This window comes from Zosterops lateralis, assembly GCF_965231275.1.
Source record: "Zosterops lateralis genome assembly, chromosome: 6".
Classification (NCBI taxonomy): Eukaryota; Metazoa; Chordata; class Aves; order Passeriformes; family Zosteropidae; genus Zosterops; species Zosterops lateralis.
In genome coordinates, this window is record NC_139761.1 from 31,233,172 (window position 1) to 31,256,359 (window position 23,188).

At 35.7% G+C, this 23,188-nt stretch overlaps 1 protein-coding gene across 1 annotated transcript in view; it reads left to right on the forward strand.

The window, feature by feature from the left end:
* Window positions 1-23,188, forward strand: part of RYR3 (ryanodine receptor 3) — a 190,127-nt gene that overhangs the window by 95,269 nt on the left and 71,670 nt on the right. The window contains exons 35-50 of the mRNA XM_083863077.1: window positions 8-809; window positions 1,309-1,509; window positions 1,774-1,876; window positions 6,232-6,369; window positions 9,353-9,626; window positions 11,354-11,468; window positions 13,196-13,325; window positions 14,284-14,387; window positions 16,216-16,351; window positions 17,227-17,407; window positions 17,857-17,962; window positions 19,140-19,260; window positions 19,865-20,034; window positions 20,706-20,926; window positions 21,293-21,383; window positions 22,770-22,910. Of these exons, the coding sequence (XP_083719203.1) occupies window positions 8-809; window positions 1,309-1,509; window positions 1,774-1,876; window positions 6,232-6,369; window positions 9,353-9,626; window positions 11,354-11,468; window positions 13,196-13,325; window positions 14,284-14,387; window positions 16,216-16,351; window positions 17,227-17,407; window positions 17,857-17,962; window positions 19,140-19,260; window positions 19,865-20,034; window positions 20,706-20,926; window positions 21,293-21,383; window positions 22,770-22,910 (3,034 nt within the window). The remainder of the gene's footprint in view (window positions 1-7; window positions 810-1,308; window positions 1,510-1,773; window positions 1,877-6,231; window positions 6,370-9,352; window positions 9,627-11,353; window positions 11,469-13,195; window positions 13,326-14,283; window positions 14,388-16,215; window positions 16,352-17,226; window positions 17,408-17,856; window positions 17,963-19,139; window positions 19,261-19,864; window positions 20,035-20,705; window positions 20,927-21,292; window positions 21,384-22,769; window positions 22,911-23,188) is intronic.

The window sequence follows — 23,188 nt, forward strand, 5'->3', positions numbered from 1 at the left end:
ATAACAGATGTGTTGATATTTTGGAACTATGTGAACAAGAAGATTTGATGATGTTTCACTACCACACTTTAAAACTCTATAGTTCAGTCAGTGCTTTAGGTAACACTAGAGTTGCTTATGCACTTTGTAGCCATGTGGACATATCTCAGCTATTTTTTACAATAGACAATCAATACTTACCTGGACTTCTACGTTCTGGATTCTATGACTTACTCATTAGTATTCACTTGGAGCACGCCAAGCAAGCCAAGCTCATGATGAGCAATGAATTTATCATTCCAGTAACAGATGAAACTCGAAATATTAAATTATATCCCAATGAAACAAAGAAGCATGGTTTACCTGGAGTAGGGCTTAGCACTTGTCTTAAACCAGCCTTTAATTTTTCTACTCCATGCTTCATTGCAACCAGTGAAGATCATCAGACATCCATCCCAGAGATATCCCTGGAGATACTGAAGTCCAAGGCCATAAGTATGTTAACAGAGGCAGTACAGTGTAGTGGGAGCCATATACGAGACCCTGTCGGAGGACAGGTTGCATTCCAGTTTGTTCCTGTTCTTAAACTGATAGCAACATTGCTCATAATGGGTGTTTTTGATGATGATGATGTGAAGCAGGTGTTACTCCTCATTGATCCCACTGTGTTTGGAGATCACAAGGAAGAAACTGAAGAGAGGACAGAGAAGGAAGAAGTGACACAAGTTGAAGAAAAAGCAGTAGAAGCTGGAGAGAAAGCAATCAAACAAGCAAAAGCTCCTGCAAAGGGCTTGTTGCAGACAAGATTACCAGAATCTGTTAAGCTTCAGGTGACCATTTATTATAAATATGTTACTTCTATTCTACACTTGATGAAAAAAAGGATTGTGCTTTTTGTCTATTCTATACTTAAGATTTTAAATTCTGAAGGTCTTTAATTCCACTCTGCCTTAAAACTGCAAATTCATTTAAAAAATGATGATGATGCAATTCTTTCTATATGTATCTACAGTCAAAATAGATATGTGAATTCATACTCATTTCATAAAAATGGAAGGGTTAGACCAAGTGATCTTTAAATGGCCCTTCCAATCCAAACTAGTGCATAGTTTGTAGATATTCTGAGTGCAAGGAAAGAAAGATTTTGCATGCAATATAATATTATCAATCCGATAATGAAACTACCATTTTGTCACCTTTACAGTGTTAAAACAAAAATACGGGTAAAATGTCTCTCATTTTTACAGTCTGATTTAGTGTATAGTATGCACTCAAGTTCTTCCCCAGAGTTTGTAAAGCTGTTGAGATTGTCTATTTTCTCTATCCTAGATGTGTCATTTACTCAATTATTTTTGTGACTGTGAACTACAACATAGAGTGGAAGCAATTGTATCATTTGCCGACCGTTATGTATCAAAATTGCAGTATAACCAGAAATACAGGTACAATGAACTCATGCAAGCCTTGAACATGTCTGCTGCATTGACTGCCAAGAAGACTAAAGAATTTCGGTCTCCTCCTCAAGAACAGGTAATATTAAAAGAAAAATAAATTAATTAAAGATTAGAAAAACTCTTTATGATGACAAAATAAAGTCCTGACTTGCTGGAGAACCAAAATGAATTTGAAAATAAATCTTTTCCATGCTGCAAAATACTGAATGTCAGAATGCTGAAGCTTGCATTCTAGAATTTAAGATGTAAACCAAAGTTATAAACAGGTAAAATATGGCTATATACTAGAATATGTCTTAGGCTATTTCCATTTTTTAACTATCTTTTAAATCCCTTGAAGATTAATATGTTGCTGAATTTTCAACTGGGAGAGGATTGTCCCTGTCCAGAGGAGATTCGGGAGGAACTATATGAATTTCATGATGATCTTCTAATTCACTGTGGTGAGTGGCAAGTTGCTGATACAAGTTTTGTTTGTCTTTTTGGCAATTAACAGATCAGTTGAAAAATATACCAGCATGAGAGCTTTTATTATTACATGTATTACTGCCTAAAAAGTGACTTTACTGTCAGACTTTGGTGTATATTACAAAAATATGGGAAGCCTGTGGATGATTTTAAGTTTCACAGTTAAATTTCTACTAAATGTTATCTAATATTATTCTGTTTATATACCAGTTTTAGACATATTGGGGGAAAAATCATCCAAACGAGAAGGTTGGCTTACCTTAAAGATTTATATAAGCACATGTATGAGCACAAGCAGATAAAAGATATTGAGGGAACACAGTTGCTGCAAAGCTGAGCATCATAAATTTAATAAAAGACAGCAGGTGTTTCTGCCTTCTTTTGCTTAAGGAGTTCTCTGCCTTTAGCTTATTTTCCTATTGTATGCATAATTGAGTCAGTCATTGCAAAACATGCTTGCACTGCATATTACAACTTGAATTGCTCCCACTCATTTAATTTGGATTTCCTGTGCAATTTTATGTGGCTTTTTGATGTCTATTTTTTGTTAGTTTATTGAGTTTATTGAGATCTTAGTCTAATTCTGACAATCATGGAATTATTAACATTTGTCGTCTGAGTCATCTAATTATTACTGTTCATTCCCAGTAATTATGCAGTTAAAACTGAAATAAATAAGCTTTTTCCATTGACCTACTTGGTAGATATATTCATAGTTACTCTTCCAGTGTGTTGCTTAGTCCTATGGTTATTGGTATATCCATCTTGTCCGAAAAGAAGGGAGCAATGTCATTTCAGTGACTTGACAGCATCTCAATCTCTCCCCAGGAAGAGCACGATATTCTTAATGGTTAGTTCTTCCTTATCCACCTTTTTGCTTGAGATCATTATCGAATGTTTACCAATACAATCTGATAAATTTTTCTTTGCTGGTTATCCCTAAAACCAGCATTATCTGGTTCATGGAATTGTACTGTTTGAATGACCTGTAATTAAGTTTCTGTTTTCTGTTTGAAAGCACGATGCCTTGTATACCATTCTGTGCTTCTATTGTTAAGGCTATTGATATTATTTTGCACTGCTATGTCTGAATACCCTTTTAGAATCTCCAGCAGCCACCAAGCCATTGCTGGTTTAATGATAAGCCAATTATAATTTTTCAACTACCTCAGCCTTAACCTCAGCCAAAGATGAGTAGGTCTGTGGGTATCTAAGTTATGCTTCATCAATTTACTTCTGAGGGTCTTGTAGAAGACAGTATGAGAAGTCCATAAAATCAAGATTTGTGTCTGTAAGGCAGAAATTTAGTTGATTTAACATCTTTTTGGTTTTCACAATCCTCTGTTAATTACTATTCATCCTTGCTTCTAAGTTCTTACCAAAAATTGTTATTTTATTCCATCATTTTTCTTCCAAGTGTTAAAGTGAACAGTTAATATCCTCCTGTTTACTCCTCTGTCTCTCTGTTTTTATTACACCTATCATAACAAATTATTACAGCTACCTCCATTGTTCAGTCACTTAGCCCTTGATCTGGTTTCCAAAGTTAATGCCCATTTGGCAGCACAAGATTCCAGGATGGAGATTATGAAAGACTTACAACTTATTTGGAAATGTCTTAACTTCACAATCAATTAATTTTAGCCTAAAATCTTGTGGCTGGTATGATCATTGAGTTAGTTTAGCTCCTGACCACTCTTCATAGTGAACTAGTGAAACACTAGTTAATGTATGCATTAAGCTTTTTCTTTTTAGGGATGCACTTTTATTATTTGCTTACTACATTATAAACATGTATTTTGAATGAGACTTCAAGAAAGCACTGTCTCATGATTAAAAAACTTTAAAGATCCTCTGGTTTCTAAGCAAAACCATATTCATTACTTTGTACAGATTTATCAGAGGTGGTTGCTGAGGATAAGTGTTCCTCATTATCTGTGTCCTGACGTGGTCCTGAAAATCAGTCACAGCTGCAGATTAAATGAATAGGAGTTCTGCTTGGAATGTTTAATCAGTTTTTTTAGTACTAAGTATACTTTGCCATCTAAGTGGAAAACTATGTATGCAATCAAGTAATTAAAGGCTTCTTCATAATGAATATAAGCAAATAGTTGCTCAGGCAGTCTTAATCCTAGCACATCCTAGCTGTAAGTGGTTAATTTTGCTGGCAAAATAATGATCCTCTATCATATTTTTAATGTGCAATTTCTTGGTTATAAAAACCAAACAAATTTACAGCGTATTTTGTAGTGTTATATCAAACTGTTACCTGGGTTGAAACCATCTGTACCCATGCACAGACCTCTGCCACTTGGAGGAAACAATTCCCCAGTAGGGGGGAAACAATTCCCCAGTAGCAACAAAAGATAGCTTCTGAATGGACTGCAGCTATAAGAGTGAGGTTCTCCAGTGTGTCTCGGGATCCCTGTCCACATTGCCTGGCCAGCCCTGGCACCGGAGCCGCAGTGGAAGGTTCTGTGTGCTGCTTCCCGATCCTGTGAGTTTTTGCCTTTGGCAGAAACGTGCCCAATGCGAAGAATAAGGGAGGACTCTTGTGAGAAATTCAACTGGGGTTTATTAAGCCAATGTGGACTTGTACACACCCAGAGAGAGCCCACAAAAGCGACTTTCCTCCCTTGTACAGCACTTTAAGTATCGAGGTGGGGAAAGGGGAAGGGGACAGCTTGGAACCAATCCAATGGGTGAGGGGAGTGACTCAGAACATAAATGACAGTCAATAGAACAAATCAATAAATCCAGGGGAGGGGAGAACTGGGACCCTGCCAATCACTCAACATCCTCACTAGCAATTTCCAGACTTCAGGGCGAGGCTGTAAAGTGATGGACAGTATCCATAATTGTGATTGACACCTGACAATCACTCAGGGAGAAACCAAGAAATGTTTAACATGGGGGTATGGGACAAACCATTGTAAAACAAAGAACAGATGCATAAAGAAAACTGGTAAAACCCAAAAGCACACCGCAACATAAGAGGATGCAGAATGAACAATTAATGATGTGGAACAGTAAATGAGATCTCACCTGGAAGAGTAACAGACTTCACCTACCTCAACACTGTTTAAATTCATGGTCCCAGTGAATTTCTTTTCCGTCCATTTCAGCTTCTTAAGAGTTCTGCTCCCAGTGTCTTTCTCTTGTGTCCAGGGCCTAGGTTTTATTTCAATGACAGATAGTTTCTTCCTTTACCATCCTTGTGTGCTTTCTCTTTCCTTTCATTACTGGTGATGTTTCCTGTTCTTACTTTTTTCAGACTGACTATATCCTTCCTTCTTTCTTGACTTTTCATTTTGCCAAGCCAGTTTCACTTATCCTATTTCTTAAATTCCATATTTACAGTCCAATTTCAATTTTGACTTCTTTCATTCCCTCCCAGTACCTTTGAATTTTTTCACTTAGTCATTCCTAGTCATAATTTCCACTCCCCCTTTTTAACTGCCAGCAGCAAAGTTTTTCCAACTTGATACCACATGTCTGTTCTGTTTTCTTTCTTAGTTAATTGTTTAGTAGAAGTTTTAGCCACTGCAGTTTATTCTTTTCCCCTTTGCTTCAGGTTCTGGCTCTAGTGTCCTGTCTGAAAAATTTCTCCGTTTCTCAATTTCTCTTTAATAAGCAAACTCAAAAGCTTACATTTCAGCTTGGCACAATTGATCAATTCTCTGATCTGAAGGGAGACTGCTTAGTTGTTCTTTGCTTCTGCACATAACGTGTTGTCTGATGATCACTAAGGTGTGAGAGACTGAATGGTTGTGAAGCACTGTAGTGAACTGAACTGTATTAAACCACCTAGTAAAATGACATCCCGTCTCATTGTGTACATTTTATTAAAAAACATATATTACCAAAATGATCTCTGAATGTCTGCCTTCTTACAGCTTTAAATTCAGTTGATATATGTGTTTATGGCTGCTAACTATCTCTATTGAAAAACTGTACTGTATTGTAAGACACAGCCATACACTTCTTTCTTTAGCCTACATTCTGCAATATGAAACAAAGGATCACATATTTAATCAATTATGACCATAAGCCATATTTAATTGCCATAGTAGAGTCTTAAAAATGTACCACTTCTTTGCTCATAATAGTGAAAAATGAATACTATAAATCTGGATGTAAGAAGTCTACTGAAATGAACATAATTTGAGGGGTGCTTCTGGTCCTATGTGTTAAAACTGCTGTTTTATCCTGTATGAAATTTGCTGGTTAAAAAAAATAGTCCTATATCAATATAATATTATTTAAATATTGAGGGAGTTAAACTTCAAAGATTAAGTTTTGTTGCTAACCAGTTTTATTTTATGCTAAGGTATTCCACTAGAGGAAGAGGAAGAAGAAGAAGAAGATTCCTCCTTGGCTGGTAAACTCCGTTCATTAATGTACAAAATCAAAGGTCCACCAAAAGCAGAAAAATTGGAGCCTAAGGAAGAAGAAGAAAAAGCTCCTAGTAAGTTTTCTTTCCATATAAATTCTTTCATAATGCAGGTGTTAAAGTTTTACACAGTCAACAAGAATGTATGTTCTAATAAAATTTTATAAGGGGCTGAAGAAGGAGACTACCTGTTTTAAGTTTCTTCTGCCTCTTAGAACTCTTATTCTGCATACTGAACACCTCAGATGTATTTTAAACAAGAAATTAAAATAAGTAGAAGATTTTGGATCCAGATCATTAACTTTGAGTTTGAAAATTTACATATTCTCTATAAAGAACTGTGAAAGACTAATTATAGCACAATAATCTAGACTCAAGCATTCTAAACTTGGGAAGATCTAATTTTTATGGTTTGGGTGTTTTTTATGTAAAAATTCTTCTTTAGAGCTTACCTCCATTTCTGTCTGTTACCTGTTCTTAGGCTGCATACACATGCAAATACAGACAAGGACATAAACCCTCCAAAGCACTTGTGATCACAAACTTCTTATTCTGAGCAGTATTCCTGTACCTATCCATTCCCATACCCTCTTCCATAACATGCAAAGGATGTTCATGGTCTATAAAAGTGAGATTGATTCTGTGCTTGCAATTCCTCAACTATTTGCAGAAGCTTTTTGTTGAGCCTCTTTGAACAACTCACCAGATTCTCGCTGCCACTGTGCTCATATGTCACATGAGAATTCACCCCAGTGAGGGTGATGTGTGGTATGGATATCACAAACTTGTCTTTGCTGTGATATGTTTATGAGTTTTCAATACTTAGAAGTGACTAGAGATGGTGAGGAATAAGCAAGACAAAAAGCCAGATTCCTCCAGGTCTTCCTTTAGGACATATTTTTGCTGAGGTTTTTTATTTCCTTTCTGAATCAAGATGGGGTTTCTAGCTCTAAATGTCTGTAATGCCATCCAGATATCATGTGCGGGATTCTCCAAATGACTTGAAGTTGATCAACCAATGATGGCTACTCCTCTTTTTTTTTTTTTTTTCCCAAGTGACTCAGTTTAGCAATAGGCCCATGTACAGATGTGGAATGGTTAATTCATTTCAGGCTCAATAATTTAATCAAGAGTTGTGTTGAGATTAGACAGCAAAGTTATTTTACAACTCCTGACATGTCTTGCCCCGTCTGCTTGCTCTGGAAAGCACCTTAGAGTGTTTGTCCTAATCTGAAAGCATGTTTTGGTCTGTTAAGCTCATTACTGTGTTGCAAGTACATTGAATCTTATAACAATCTGATATGCTGCATGAAACAAGGCTTCATTCTCCAGTGACTCATCTGTTAGCATCTGCTTTCTCTTTAATAGTAGCAGGATCTGCTCAATATCTGGAGGTATCACTTCTTTTCCTGGTTTCATGTGGTTTCTACTGTCATGAATCAGGAAGTATTCACTCCTAAAGCCTCGGGGCACATGGTGTTTAGTCCTTGGAACAGAGCAGTTCACTTATTTCATGTACCAGAGCTTTGGGTTACAAGAAATGTAGGCTGGAAAAATGATCCTACAGTGTCTATTTTCCTAGAAATTTCAGGTAATTTCTTCAGGCTTGGGCTTCTCCTTGGAGTGATGCATAGTACAAATATGCACATGGATTAGGTCATTCAAAGCACAATGAAAAATAATATAAATATATAATATACTTGACTATAGGTGGAGAGGCTGAGGTTTTTTAGTCAATGTGTGTACTTTCCCTTTATGCACCAGGAAACTTGGAATTCAGAGATTAAAGGAAACGGGTGTTGGAGGTGCCCCCAATCCTCTTATGTGAATGAAGAGTACCTATTTCATTTGCATGGTGTGCAGGATGTGTACCTATTTCCAAGGTTAAAATCCCTGGTCTGGAGTGTCTTAGCTTTGGTCATACATACTGAGAGTGTGAATATTCGTAAGAAGGAACTATTTACTACAAATAAATCTTCCTTTCCTCCAAGCATGCATTCATTTCTTATCCCAAATGAACTTTTACCCAAGTGAGGAAAGCCAGCAATTTCAATCTAGTATTAATGATTAATCAGTAAATTTTGTATTTAAAAACAAGTTAGAGCTCTGAAAATAAATATATAGAGGCAATGAATTAGTGTTAATAATGATTATAGGACTTTTGTAACTATCAAGTCAAAGCTGACATAAGGCATGACATGCCACTAAGAGTGGGGCTATCTCTGTGAAGTACAGAATTTGTTCCCACATATTGGAAGCCTAATTATTGAACAGAACATCCGAATTAATGATGAGTTTGCATAAATGCAATATTAAGTAAACTAAGAAAGAAGCCCTAGCAAGTCAAGAATAGTGTAGACACAAACCCCAGTGGCTCTACACTACATATAAACACTTCAGTGATGGAGGGAGTAGTTCTTGCCATTGGAAGAACTTTGGAAAATTCAAGGGGTAGGTTTACTGGTAATAGAAGAAAGAAACTTGCATGTTTTAAGAGGTAAAGGGGATATTCCTGTTCTACTTAATATCAAGCAGGAACATTTGTTGGAACAAGGGCTGGAACGTATGTCTAGTTTTCAGGTAAATTCCCTAAACTTTGGGCTCAGCAAAATTGTTTTCCGCATCACTGAATTTGCAATGTCTACAACACAAGTGCTTCAAGCAACATTTATTCTGTAGTTCCAAACAATACAATATTTTTAGAAAGTACATACCCAAGTGACAGTGACTTGATATAGAGATGAGGGATAAATTAAAAGGCAACATTTAATTTACAAGGATGATTCTTAGACTCATGGTCAACTTAGAGGCTTTCACTGTCAACAGTGCTGGTATGGACTTAAACCCTAAGTAGATGTTTATGGTTTTGTATCTCTCAAGAACATTACACTTATCTTGAAGGATCTGAAAGGTTCTTTTTTGATTTAAAAATCCTATTCAGTCTGCTTGTGGTTTTTTACAACCTCTTTGTTGCCTACTCTTACGTATTTTACTATAATACATGTTTTTGATATTTTCTGTTGGGAAGCTAGTAACATTTAATGTATTTTGCTTTTAGCTACACTGAAAGAGCTCATATCGCAGACAATGGTGCGCTGGTCCCAAGAAGATCAGATCCAAGACCCTGAATTAGTTCGGATCATGTACAGCCTCCTTCGTAGGCAATATGACAGCATTGGTGAGCTCCTTCAAGCCCTGAGGAAAGCATACACTATCAGTGCTGCCTCTGTGAAGGATACCATTAATCTGCTTGCAGCACTGGGCCAGATTCGCTCACTTCTCAGTGTGAGGATGGGAAAAGAGGAGGAATTGCTAATGATTAATGGATTAGGGTATGGAATTAACAGAATTTTGTTTTTAAGTTGATGTGAAGCTTTTTGTTATATTAGTAAAACCTGTACTTTTTGTCCCTAAATGAGAATTAATGCTGTACTGAAGTGTAAATATGTACCAGAGATCTACATTTTCACATATATTTCCAAGGTGACTCCGACTGATCTCTCTAAGAGTATCAAAAGCATCAAAGTTTCTGTGAACTAAGGTATTATCTAAAGAAAATGAACTTCTTGTATTACAGTTAAGCCTAATTCTTAAACCCTAATCAAAGTGCATGTTTCAGCAGCTCTGGAGAAAATGATCAGTAAAATTTTTGCTGCGATCTGTCTATGCTGCATTTTCCCAAACTTTAAGTCCATTTTATATTTCATGTATGAATGAATAAGCTTGCTGGTGTCTTTTCAATTGGAAATTCCGAAGAAATTTCTTTTATATAGCACTAGATGATGTAAGAATATTTTCTGCATCTTTGCTATAAAATTACCTCTGTTGAGCAGTGGTATTATGGTGCATTCCTGCATGTTTGTTATTCCTCTTGTGTGACTAAATGTTGGTTGGGCCATTTAATATTGGAAAAAATATCACAGAAAGTAAATTACTTCAATTAAAATGATGCATTTAGAAAGAGAGAACATCATAGTATTATTACCTGAGAACCATATATATTTGTCTTTCTCCAAGAATATTAAAAAAATTCTTTCCTTTACAACAATTGTAAGAAAGTTCCATTATTCTTACTATTTCAATGTGAAATTTATATTGTTTTTGTAAAAAATGTGAAAGCTAATCTCTTCATTTGACTTATCAATTTGAATTGGCAATGACTCATTAGGCAGTGTGTGACAGTATTACCCAATTTGTCCTTGATGCTGAGTTAGTAAATTTGCTGAGATTTATATGAGGGATAAAGGATAAATTTTGCCTAAACATGGTACGTACATAAACACCTTCCAAGAGGTGCTGTATTGAGACTCATCCCTTCCCAATCTTCTGTATTTCTTTAAAGCTGGCATGATTCCTGTTGTTTGCCTTGTGTTTTTAACAGGTTGTCCTAAAATGTTAGTAATCCCTGGATTCTATTGAAATCTAGTTCCTGGATTATTTTGAAATACATAAATTGTCTTCTGGATTATGAAACCAATATAGCAGATTCGCAAAAATGTTGAGAGAATGGTGGGCAGAATGAAAAAGTTAAAACTCCTTCATAATGGGCCTTATACCACTTGTGACAGAATTTGGAAATACTGATGAAATACATATAACAGATAACTTTAAATGCTAGGTCTATTTATTGAGTTTACTTTGTGAAGAGAGGAAGTTTATTAAGAGGTTACTGCAGAAATATGATTGATTTGATTTAATTTTCTTGATCTCTCTTCTCAACTTAAAACCTAACAAAACATATTCTTTTCCACTTAGATCATCACAGAATATTTTTTTTATTTAAACAGAACAGATGGTAGGAGCAATTTAGAGATGAAGAATTGCCATTTTGAAATAATTTGGAGGTTAATATTCTTATTATGAAAAATCTATGAGAATTAGACAAATGACAGCATGTTGAAATGTGAATCATTTTGTTCTCAGGTGCTTTTGTATTATGCTGAATTCTAAGAATTTAAAATTATGTTAATACAATGAATTCATACTTCTGAAATCTCAATGCATTGACTTAAATTAATTTGGAGTTTCTTAAAAACAAATTGTCTTTTCTCCATTTTAGGGATATAATGAACAACAAGGTGTTTTATCAGCATCCTAACTTAATGAGAGTCTTGGGCATGCATGAGACTGTTATGGATGTAATGGTCAATGTGCTTGGAGGAGATAAATCTCAGGTAATTTCACGATTTGTTATGTGTTTTGCAACTTCTCCAAAAATATGTTAGCATGTTTAAGTGAACAAAAATATATCCCATGCAAGCTAGATTTTGCTTGTCCAAATTGAAGTATTCATTAATAAAAAAGTAGAATCTTGTTTATTTTACTAGAGGGAAAAGTCCAGTAGCCTAGCCTTGATTTGTAAAACCTGAGATGTTACAGGTGTTTCATTTTTCTTTTAATAGGATTGTAAAATGTTTTGTTCTTAAATTAAATACATACTTTAACTGCATTTATTGGAGGTGTAGCTCTGGTAGGAAGATTTACTTCTTCATCTTAAATGAAGTGTTACTACCAATAAATTTTAATAAGAGGCTAAACCAAATTTAAATATTAATGCTCAAATTCATGTACTTGAATTGAGAAAAAATTTTCTTGCAGTGTTGTGTTCTCCCTTTTCTCTGTGTTATGCTTGAATATATATACATGCTATTTTAAAGGCAGAGTGGTGTCAATTTTGAGAAGCCTAACAGAAAATTTTCACTCTTGAAGGAAGTGAGAAGTGAAGCATGCATATTTTCTTTCTTCTCTTTGCTCATGCCTGATGTTTTCATCTTGTTGCCTCCACCCCAGAAAGAGGGCTCTTCTCTGATCCCAGTATTCCTTATCTAATATCCTTTTGCCTGGCCACTGATATTTCTGTTGTATTTGGAGCAATTTTCAGCCCAATATTTTACCTTTTGCTTATCTTTTCTTTGTCTTTCAATTTTTCATAATTTGATTGTCTTCTATGTGCAGCTGCACCACTCTTTGTTTGCCTCTTTGGTCATAATGCTTATATAATTCTCTTAAATGCTTATACATTCAATCTGCCTGTACCATTGCAGTTTTACAGAGTACTCACATACCAGTTTTAGTATTTATGTTACATTTCAAGGCAAGTTACAATCAATTATAAAATTATTATTACTTTGCTAATTTATAGGTATTACAACACCCTGGTTTTGCTACAACTTGTACATAGAGCCAAACATGATAAAAAACCCTGAAACCCAAAACAATGACAACCCTCAATGCCTTCTCATTTTATTAAAACGTTTTCCTAGAAAATTTTAATAATCTACAAAAATGCTTTACTGAAATTACCATGATAACCTTCAAAGGAAATGCTGACTGAGAAAACTGCTTAGTCACCTAGTGTTGTGCCATTAAATGTGCTTGGCCACCTAAAATAACCTATTTTATGTCTCTGTCTTTATGAATTGCATATAGACAGTGGGTACCTCATGAACATTTCTGTCTGTTCAGTGTTGTAGCTGCAAGAGATGGAATGAGCAATCATGAACTGTAGTCTGTGGTTTAGAGATTGGGCGTTTTTCTAGGTTGTGGCAGCAGATTGTTTGAGCTAGATCTCCAGCTTCTTGGAATAAACGGTTAATCATGAGGCTCTACTGAGACATGTAGTCTCTGAAGGAATGGTGGGAATGTAAAAACTTGTCAGTTCAAGCTGGTATGTCACCTATAGTTCTCTGAAAAATTAATTTTCAACACTTTAATGGCCTAATGAATGCGAAAGTTAAAAGGAAAGATGGGTCCTTCCTGAAGTTAGAACCAAAGCAACCGTCAGTTGCTCATCACCTTGGTAACTTCACTATACTTTCCATGTTAGGAGTGCATGAAGAAGAACTGGAACAGATTGGTAATTAACATATTTCACTGCTTTGTCAACTTTCCTCTTCAGCAGATCGCTTTTCCTAAGATGGTGGCAAGCTGTTGTCGGTTCCTGTGCTACTTCTGTCGCATTAGTCGTCAGAACCAAAAAGCCATGTTTGAGCATCTCAGCTACTTACTGGAAAACAGCAGTGTTGGACTGGGTACGCCATGTAGCTGCAACACCTAGAAGCAAGAGTAGGAGCAACTGTGATATCACAAGACTGATGTCTGATTTGCATAGCAGGCTGAAACATGCTTAAACCACCTTGTCGCTTCACCTTTAATTTTTTTTCACTTTTGTGTCATGCTTATGTGTCTATGAATTGTATTAGAAACAGAATAGTCTAAATCTGAAAACACCTTGAAAAAAATAGTATTAGGCATATGCTTTCATATTTTTCCATTCAAAATACTTGTGGTTTGAAATCTAAGATTAAATTGACTCCTTATGGTGCTTGCCTGTTTCATCTGGTTTAATTTTCCTTGCCTCTACAGTTCAGGCTACTGAAGTAAATTTCATGTTTTACTTTTGAACATTGAATGTATGTTTTTTAATGCATGTGCATTAGATTTTGTAACACAAGGAAAATTTTATTGGATAAATAGTTGGCTATAATAAGAAGATAAGGCAAGATAGCATGAGATTTCACAGTGATTTAGATGTTCATGTGTGCATTTGGCCATAATAAACACAGAAAACTGGAAAAGATTAAAGTAAGAAACCAGGTAACTGAAACTTGAAATGTCTATTGTTACTAAACATAAGCATGTTTTAAAATCTTGCTCAATAAGGCTGTGCAGAATTACGTAGTTAACATGTTGGTCTCCTAAGAAAATAGTATTCCTCTGATTTGCCATATTGTTAATGTTTTTTTTTTCATCTGCATTTAACACCACTGTGGTTGAGTATGCTTATAGAAATGCATGTGAAGTCAGAAAAAAATTTCAGCATTTTCACTTTATTAAAAACAGATGACTGTGTTCTTGCATGAAGAACTGCCCTAAAATGTACTATGAGTATATTTATGGTCTAGATTCCAGCGTGATTGCTGCCCTCTGCTGCATGAATGTGATTACTGCAAACTTCATTCATTATTGTGTATTAACATTTTTCTGCAGCATTTCCTTCAATGAGGGGTTCTACACCACTCGATGTGGCAGCAGCCTCTGTAATGGACAATAATGAGCTTGCACTCGCATTGGAGGAGCCAGATCTTGATAAGGTGACCACTCTGACCTATTTACCCAGTTATTAAATGGGTACTTGTACTAAAAGGGTTTAAAAGAGCAAGTTTGGTCATAGTAGTTTCTGAATATGTTGTCCTCAGAAATACCCACTCTATGTACATGTTGTTTCGAGGTAAGGTTGACTGAGCGGAATTTTCCCTGGTTTTGCTTTATGCTTAATCAGAGCATTAAGAGATTTATTTGTATCTTCTGCATTCTTTCACTATTGTTCTTAGGTAGAAAGGACGACAAGAAAAAAGACATGAGACAGGAATATCAAGAAATGCTGTTTGGTGAGGAAAAAAATGAGAATTAGGAGGAGAATGTTAAAAAAAGGACACAGGTCTTTTTGGCTTAAATCACAGAGATCTGTGGCTGCAGGTTAGAGCTAAGAGAATGGATGAGCGGGTATTTCAAGATGAAAGGTGAAACGGGATTTTAAGGGTAGAGTCAATGGGAAACTGAATCCAGAATTCAAGTCATTGGCAACGGTTACAAATAAAGGGGAATGTGAAGAGAGGCAGGATGAGCTGGAAAATGTGGTAAAATGTAAAAAATGGCATGAAAGTTATTTATATATCACAGGAGGAAAACAGATTTAGAGATAGAAGTGCACAGTCAGAAGAGGAGGAAAGCCAGTAATGGAAGTTAGCCGTGCTAGCAGAGCACTGGGCTACAGAAAACAGAAAGCAGGGTTTAATAGAAATGGAGGGAATAGTCAAACACCTAAATGATAGCTTAGCTTGGGGAAAATCTCTGTGCAGTATCAGAGGATCCTGTGGTGATGACAGTGGAAATTGTGGGACTTTTGGTGATCAGTATGTGATGTGGGAGAGGAAAAGTTGTGAAATTGAAATAAATGGGCACATTACAGCGATAGTATGGGGAAGACAGACAAGAATATAAACGGAAGGGATGTGAGACAGCACAGCAGTATATTTACTAGGCAATATACTGTTGAGAAGAATTAGCAATTTTCTATCACCTGCAAAATTGCTGAGTGCACTCTGTCTGGTCATTAATAAAAAATTGAATGGTATTGATATCAATCCTTGGGATACAACACCAGTGACTGAAACACTACCAGTGACTGTCTTATATTATCATGGAAACTACTGTAGAGGAAGTCACTTAAACTAAATTTTGCCATTGACCATATTTCTCATTTACTGATTGCTTACCTTGAAATACTTGGCAGTTTGCTTACTGAAATACTTGTCACTGTACAAATCCTGAATGTTCAAACAGTAACAGATATCAGCTGTAACATAAGCAGTATTTTAGGAAAAAATCAGACTGTATATGCCTCAGATTGGGCTTCTCAAATTCATTAGTCATTTTAGCTATAAGAATCATAATGTATTGGCTGCAATGTATACTTTATCTAGTGCAGTATGTGGAAGTTATTCAGTAAACAAATCTATATACTAAATAATTAGAGAAAACTAATACTGTCTGGATATTAGCTGATGGATGTGACAGACATCCTATTCACAGAATGATACAGCATTTCTATGTGACTGTCAAAAAGATCTGGGTTATACAAGATTTTACTCTATTTTTCGCATTCGACCTTTGTTGATGTTGTCTTTTTGTGTCATCATATAATTTGGTAACTTGACAAACAAAGAGTAATAGCCTTTTTCATTAAAAAAAACCTATGAGAGATAAAATAGATAAAAAGCAATTTTAGATTCTTAGCTTAAATGCCCAGAATATAAAAATCTTATGATTAAAAAAAAAGTAAAATCTCATTCTGGTTTAGAGCTATTTTTAGAAATGCATTTCTAAACATATGAATAAATGATTACTTCTGTGTTGCAGGTTGTTACCTACCTGGCAGGTTGTGGCCTGCAGAGTTGTCCAGTATTGCTGGCTAAAGGATATCCAGACATTGGATGGAACCCGATAGAGGGTGAACGTTACCTGTCATTCTTACGATTTGCAGTTTTTGCTAACAGTAAGTCTAATTTCTTGGCCTCCAGATTCCATCAGAAGGTTTCCTTTAAAGAAATTTCCTAACCATAAAAGTATGTTAAATCTGAAGAGAGGTTAATTAATACTCTTTTCATGACAAACACAAGTCTATTGGTGTATGCTTATTATTGTAATTTTTAATTTTTTTTTTTAATCTTCATAGTTGTATTTTTTTTCCTTAATTTTTTTGCAAATCACATAATTGAGTAGATTAACCTGTAGCCATGGTAGCAAATCATGTCAAGAATTCCTTGGCACAAGAAGACCAGGAGTGGGAGTTATGTCAATGTATTCCTGCCATTCCTCCAGAAGTCTTTCCCGTGCTGTAGCATGTGGTTCCTCCCATGGGAGACAATCCTCCACAGCCTTTTCAACCTGAGTCCATCCCACAGGGAAAAATTCTCACAAACTACTGCAGTGTGGGTCACTTTTCCATGGGGTGCAGTCCTTCCAGGACAGGCTTCTCTGGTGTGAGTTCCCCACAAGTCCTACCAGGAAACCTGCTCCAGTGTGGGCTCCACTCTTCATGGGTCTGCAGGGGACTCTACCAGGAGCCTGCTCCATCCCAGACCCCCACAGGTTCACAGCCTCCTCTCAGGCATCCCCCTGCTGCAGTGTGGGTCTCCTCCAGAGGCTGCAGGTGGATGTCTGCATCCCTGTGGACCTCCATGGTCTGCAGGGACACAGCTGCCTCATCCATGGTCTTCACCTCGGGCTGCAGGAGAATCTCAACTCTGGCGCCTTAGGATGAGGACTTGTTTTATATTTTGTAACACTTAGGAGAAGTGAAATGAAGTTTTCTTCTGACTTAAAAATACCTTTCAGGAGAAAATATGTGCAGTGCTTTTTGGTCCTCAGGTGAAAGTGTTGAGGAAAATGCAAGTGTTGTTGTCAAGCTCCTTATTCGACGGCCAGAGTGCTTTGGGCCAGACCTTAGGGGAGAAGGAGGAAATGGTTTGCTGGCTGCTATGCAGGAAGCTATCAGGATCTCAGAGAATCCTAGTCGTGACCTTCCTTCCCAGGCATATAAAAGAGAAGGGTAAGTAAACACGAATGCTTCTTTGGTAAATGAGGATTTAATAGCTGGTCCAATCATGCTTGCAGCATGTGGATAATAGACCCTGTTGTGCAAGGCATTACACAAACAGAGAGAATTAGAGATTCACATCCACAAGCAGTTGTCATATGGTATTCATAAAGCATTAGCTAGATAAAAGTGGAATAAGAGTTAGAGAGATAAAAAGCCTGAAGGACAAAACAGAAGACTGCTGTGGAATGAAGCCAAAGTTAAGCTAAAGCAAAAGAGGAAGGTAAAAGGCTCATGTGAATTCAGCTATTACAGTTAGCCTACATGCTTACCCTAGGGACAAAAACTCTTTAGTCTGGAGCCAAAGGGATGCGTATGTCAGGTGAATAGTCTCTGGATGATGAGAAGAGCTATAAAACCTAGATTAGGGAAATTGCTCACTGTTATTTTTAACTTTTTAGTGATGATGAGGAGGAGGAAGAGGAGACTGTGCACATGGGAAATGCAATCATGTCATTTTACTCAGCTCTCATAGATTTACTTGGACGCTGTGCACCAGAAATGCACGTAAGTTCATTTTACCGCTTGCTCAGAAAATGTAGGATATTTGTAAACCTAAATGTACATGTCCAGCTAAACATTTCTCTATTCAAAGCCCTCTTCCCTTCAGAAGGTAGGCTTTATGTCTTCTTACTGCATGTAAGTAGATGTATTCTCTGCAAGCTGTTAATAAAGGACCATGTTCTTTTGATTCCCTTATGCTTTTTTTATGTATCTAAATTTTGATAATTTTTACATGACTATGGAATCAAAGTAAATATGAAGTAAAAGTGTTGCACATTTAAGTGACCAGTATAACTTCTGGAATTGAGCCTTGATTAATTCTCTAGAAAGCCATAAAAATAATTCTTATAAGAATGTGATAGAGGGCTGTTTTTTATGTGCATTGATGGCAACATAGTTCCCACACCATGTGAATACATGGAAAAATATGTAAAATAACTGTTTCAACCATGATGCCTGCAAGCCTTGGTTTTATTTGGCTGACTGTTGCTCGTTGTTGCTTAAAATTCTTTAGTAGCTTAATATCCTCTATGTATTTCAATACAATGAGAGTAAGAAGTTTGGCTTGCAGCCTCCCTACTTACTCTTACAAAAGCTATTAAGTTTATTAGCTATATGTAGTAGCTCTCTATTGCCAGACACAGTAGTTTCATGTTATGAAAATTACTGGTAGAGATTTTCAGACACAGGTTATGAATACCTCATTTCTGCTAGAAGTTGAAAGGAATTCCTCACCAAATTACTGTAAATACCTTTTGAGGATTTTACAGCATAGAAAAAATAGGAAAATGCATGGACACGTCACACAGGTCTGCATCCATTTTTTTGGGTAAAAAAGCAAGCTCAAAACTTGTCACCATGAGTTCTCTAGGTAACATGGACATTTCATAAGTTTTGGTTTCATCACCATATCCGGTTGGTTTAGGAATCTTACCAGTGTGGAGTTTTTGGCATTGCTGGGAATTTATAATTTTGTGAAATCATTGATATAAAAATAAGAACAGATACAAAAGTAGGGACAGCTGAATTTTACAGCTTCATTCATTCTTGGATAAATTGAGTTTCTGTACATTTTCTTCCAGGGTTTGAAAAAAAAAATCATATTATTAGAAATATTTTGAGGAAAATTTCCCTATGTCCCTCAATATTAAATTTCTTAATTGATAATTTTTTCTGACAGCTTATTCAAAGTGGAAAAGGGGAAGCTATTCGAATCAGGTCAATTCTTCGATCCCTAGTGCCAACTGAAGATTTGGTGGGGATTATAAGTATACCACTAAAGTTGTCCACAGTTAACAAAGGTAACTTCAATACTTTTATTAGACTGTTTATCTTTTATGAAAGTCTTTTGCCACATTAGCCTTCAGATGAAAAGTAGAGCAGTTTTGTTAGAGTTGAATGTAAGCAGAGAACTGTTCTGCAAATTTTAATTAGATCTGCATCAGTTAGAGCTGCTCCAGTGGCACAGATATTTGCTCCTGTAGAGCAGAGAATGCAAGAAAGTAAGAAATACTTTCAAGGATCATACTAATGGGCCAGTATTTTGTCTCCAGCAGTGGCTCTAGAGATGGTACCTCTTACGGTAAAATATTTAAGCTTAGGCTCATTGCTTTGTGTTTCCACATTATCCAGTCATTTGTAGAATATTTTACTGTTCATTTCTAAGCTTTCATTTAAGAGTGAGAGAAAATTAAATTGCAAAACAATTGGGGTTTTTAAATAATAAAAATTTAGTATTCTGAATGATTCTTTTCCAGCATAGAACAAAACTGAACAAGAATGTAATTTTCTTTGAGTATGTGGTTTTACACATTAAATGTGTAAATGTGTATGTCTTCCATTGCCTTAGAGTTTCTTGTTTTATCTGTTATCTATGATTAAAAATGGCATTGTGTATTTGTGTAGATGGCACAGTAAATGAGCCAGACATGTCTGCCAGTTTCTGTCCTGATCATAAAGCACCCATGGTACTCTTCTTGGACCGTGTCTATGGTATTAAGGACCAAAGCTTCCTCCTTCACCTATTGGAAGTTGGTTTTTTACCAGATTTAAGAGCATCTGCCTCTTTGGATACAGTACGTATTTCATTATTGACTTTAGATACAGTGGCTGGATATAGTGGATCTGTAAGTGTAAAAAACTGGAATTTCAAGTCAAAACAGCTTTCAAAAAAGGTATTACTAGCTCACAATAAAAAAGTCAATATTAGTTCACTTACTATTCATTTATAGTGCATAAGTCTGATTTAAGAATTCAGTAGCACCTTGTGAAGTGTAAAAGTAGTTTAAAATTTTTGATACAGGATGTAGAGTAATACAAGAAGTACATTGAGTACTTCTGCAATATTGCATTGAGTATATACTGCAATAGGCCTAATGATTGCTTTTTTTTTCTTTTGTTTCCAATAATTACACTGAAAATCCATATATATGAAGAAAATGAGATGACAAGTGTTATTTAATGCTTAGTGGGGTTTTCTAGCCTGTTTGAAGACAGAAGCTGCATATTCTTTTCTGCTGCTATTCAGAGTGCAGAGGTGTAAGAGGACAGGACATAAATGCATGGCTTGGATTTTCTCCAGTTGAAAAAGAAATTACTTTAGTCCTCATGTACATACTGAGAATATCATGTTAGCACCCAGCCACTTAGGAGACTTAAGGCCTATTGCATTATTATGTTTTATAGCCTTCATATTTAGTGACCTTTATCCAGTGTGATACTAACAATTATTTACTACTTCATACAGGTTTCTCTAAGTACCACAGAGGCAGCTCTCGCACTAAATAGATATATTTGCTCAGCTGTGTTTCCGTTACTCAAAAGATGTGCTCCCCTCTTTTCTGGAACAGAGCATCATGCCTCTCTGGTTGACTCCATGCTTCACACAATATATAGGTTATCCAAGGGACGGTCCCTCACCAAAGCTCAAAGAGATGCTATTGAGGAATGCCTGCTTGCTATTTGCCAGTACGTATAATACTTGTGTACAAATTAATTTCTTTTGTGCAGGATACTTATTTCAACAACTTCTTTTTTTGCCTGTAGTGTAGGCCTGAGACTATTTTATTCTTGCATGAAATAAATGATCGGTGTTATCTCAGGAGCTGAAATGTAGATTTGTCTGTTCACTTCAGAGGGTTCAAAGGTAGCACAATGTTCTGTGCTATATCCTTCTGTAGGTAGATAGTGAGATTCCTTGAGCACATAGCATTGTTTTTTCAACACTTTTAATGAGTGTTTTGTCTCCCAATATGTAAATTTACTTCAATTTTTATTTCATTTACACTGAACTGTGTGAATTTTGCTAATAACATCTGTTTTTTAAATTTACAGCCATTTGCGTCCCTCTATGCTACAACAGCTGTTGAGAAGGCTGGTTTTTGATGTGCCCCTGCTCAATGAATACTGTAAAATGCCTCTCAAGGTAAATACTGTATTTTCTGTACATGTGTCCAGCATAAAACTTCAAAATAAATCGTTGTTGTCTTCTTTTTAAAAACAGAATTGGAAGGGTAAAGCAGTATAAAATTACTTCTGAATTGAAAATAATGTTATTGTCTTATAGTCTTTCATAATTGTAGTGTTTGCAAAATTTTTGAAATCATGCCTAATGCAAACAGTAAGGTGATTATAATATTTTGTATGGTGAACTGTTGACTTTCCCATTGCTTCAGCAAAAGAGTATTTAAATCTATCAATTTAAATGTCAGTGTTATATTGAGATTTCTTCTGCCATATGAACTATAATAACTCTTGGTGGGATGCATGGTCCAGGAATGAATTTTGAGTGAAGTCTAAGAGGATCTAGGGAGGAAAATTCACCTTTTATTTTTGAGTAATCTGTAACTGAAGTTTTATCTATCCTTTTGTTCTGTAAAAACAGAATTACAATTTTTATATGATAAATCTTATTTTGAACTATTCTGTCAGGTTAGTTTCATTTTTCGTTGGGATAAAACAGCCTGATCTTAGATCTGTGTCTTTTTGGGAAAGAATTGAAATTTTATCATGTTTTAAAGCAGAGCGGCCATATTCACAAATGTACTCTGGGGCATCATTAATTTTTGACTAAAAGTGTGATGTAGAGGGAGTGTTTGGTCTGTTTTTTTAATTATTATTTTCCCTTCTTACACAGAATGGCAGTAAAAATTAAAATGTCAAGATTCTAGTCTGATACTAAAAGAATTTTTTTAAATTTCCATGAGATAGGATTTTTTACTTCTACAGAAGAAACTGGTAGAAATTTGAAATTATTTGGAAAGTGCACCAATAATCATATATACTAACTCTTTAACTGTACATATTTCCTGTATGATAATTCTTTCTGACAATTTTTCCAGAGCTGAGCAGTCATAGCCAAAAGGGTGTACTGCAGGTGTCTTTTGCAGTTTTTTGAATAACACTAAAGCCATCAATGACAAATCACTTTGAATTTGTTAAATCACTTTGAATTTGTAAAACTTTTCATCAGAATCTATCATGTCCTGCCTTATACCTATTTCATTGTCTCTATTTTTATCCTGTGAGCTAGTCTGTACTCAAATGGTGACAATTCTGAAATTTTGCTACTCCCCGTAATCATTGAGAATCCCACAGCAGGAGCTGGAGATAATACAGACTTTATACTTTCACAATATGAGCTCTGCTGCTCTTCCAAAAAGAAAAAGTAGAAAAAAGACCCTAATTCTGAGCCATTGGAAATGTAGAGACAGACACAAATAATACTACTCCTGTAACTGTCTAACATAACAGTTTTTTATTTTCTTTAATAGCAATGTTTCACGTGCATTTTTATTTCTTGAAAATCTAGCTTCTGACAAATCACTATGAGCAGTGCTGGAAATATTACTGTCTGCCTTCAGGAATGGGAAGCTATGGAATCGCAGCAGAAGAAGAATTACATTTAACTGAAAAACTTTTCTGGGGAATATTTGATTCCTTATCTCATAAGGTAATGGCTGCAATTCACAATTACATTATGGGATGCTTATAAAAGCTTTACAGTGATAATTTGCTCTGCCAAGATCAGAAAGTTCCTATTTTAACGGTTTTTCATCTAATATGGGAGGTACAGCAGTAAGTGCTTTTAATGAAGTGAAAAATTGAATACTGAATCTTGAAATATTCTCTCCAAGCCGATGAAATGTCAAATCTTTGCCTGATATACTCTTAAGCTTTATACTACTAACGAGGAGATATGTGTGTGTATATATATATGTAATGTTTAGT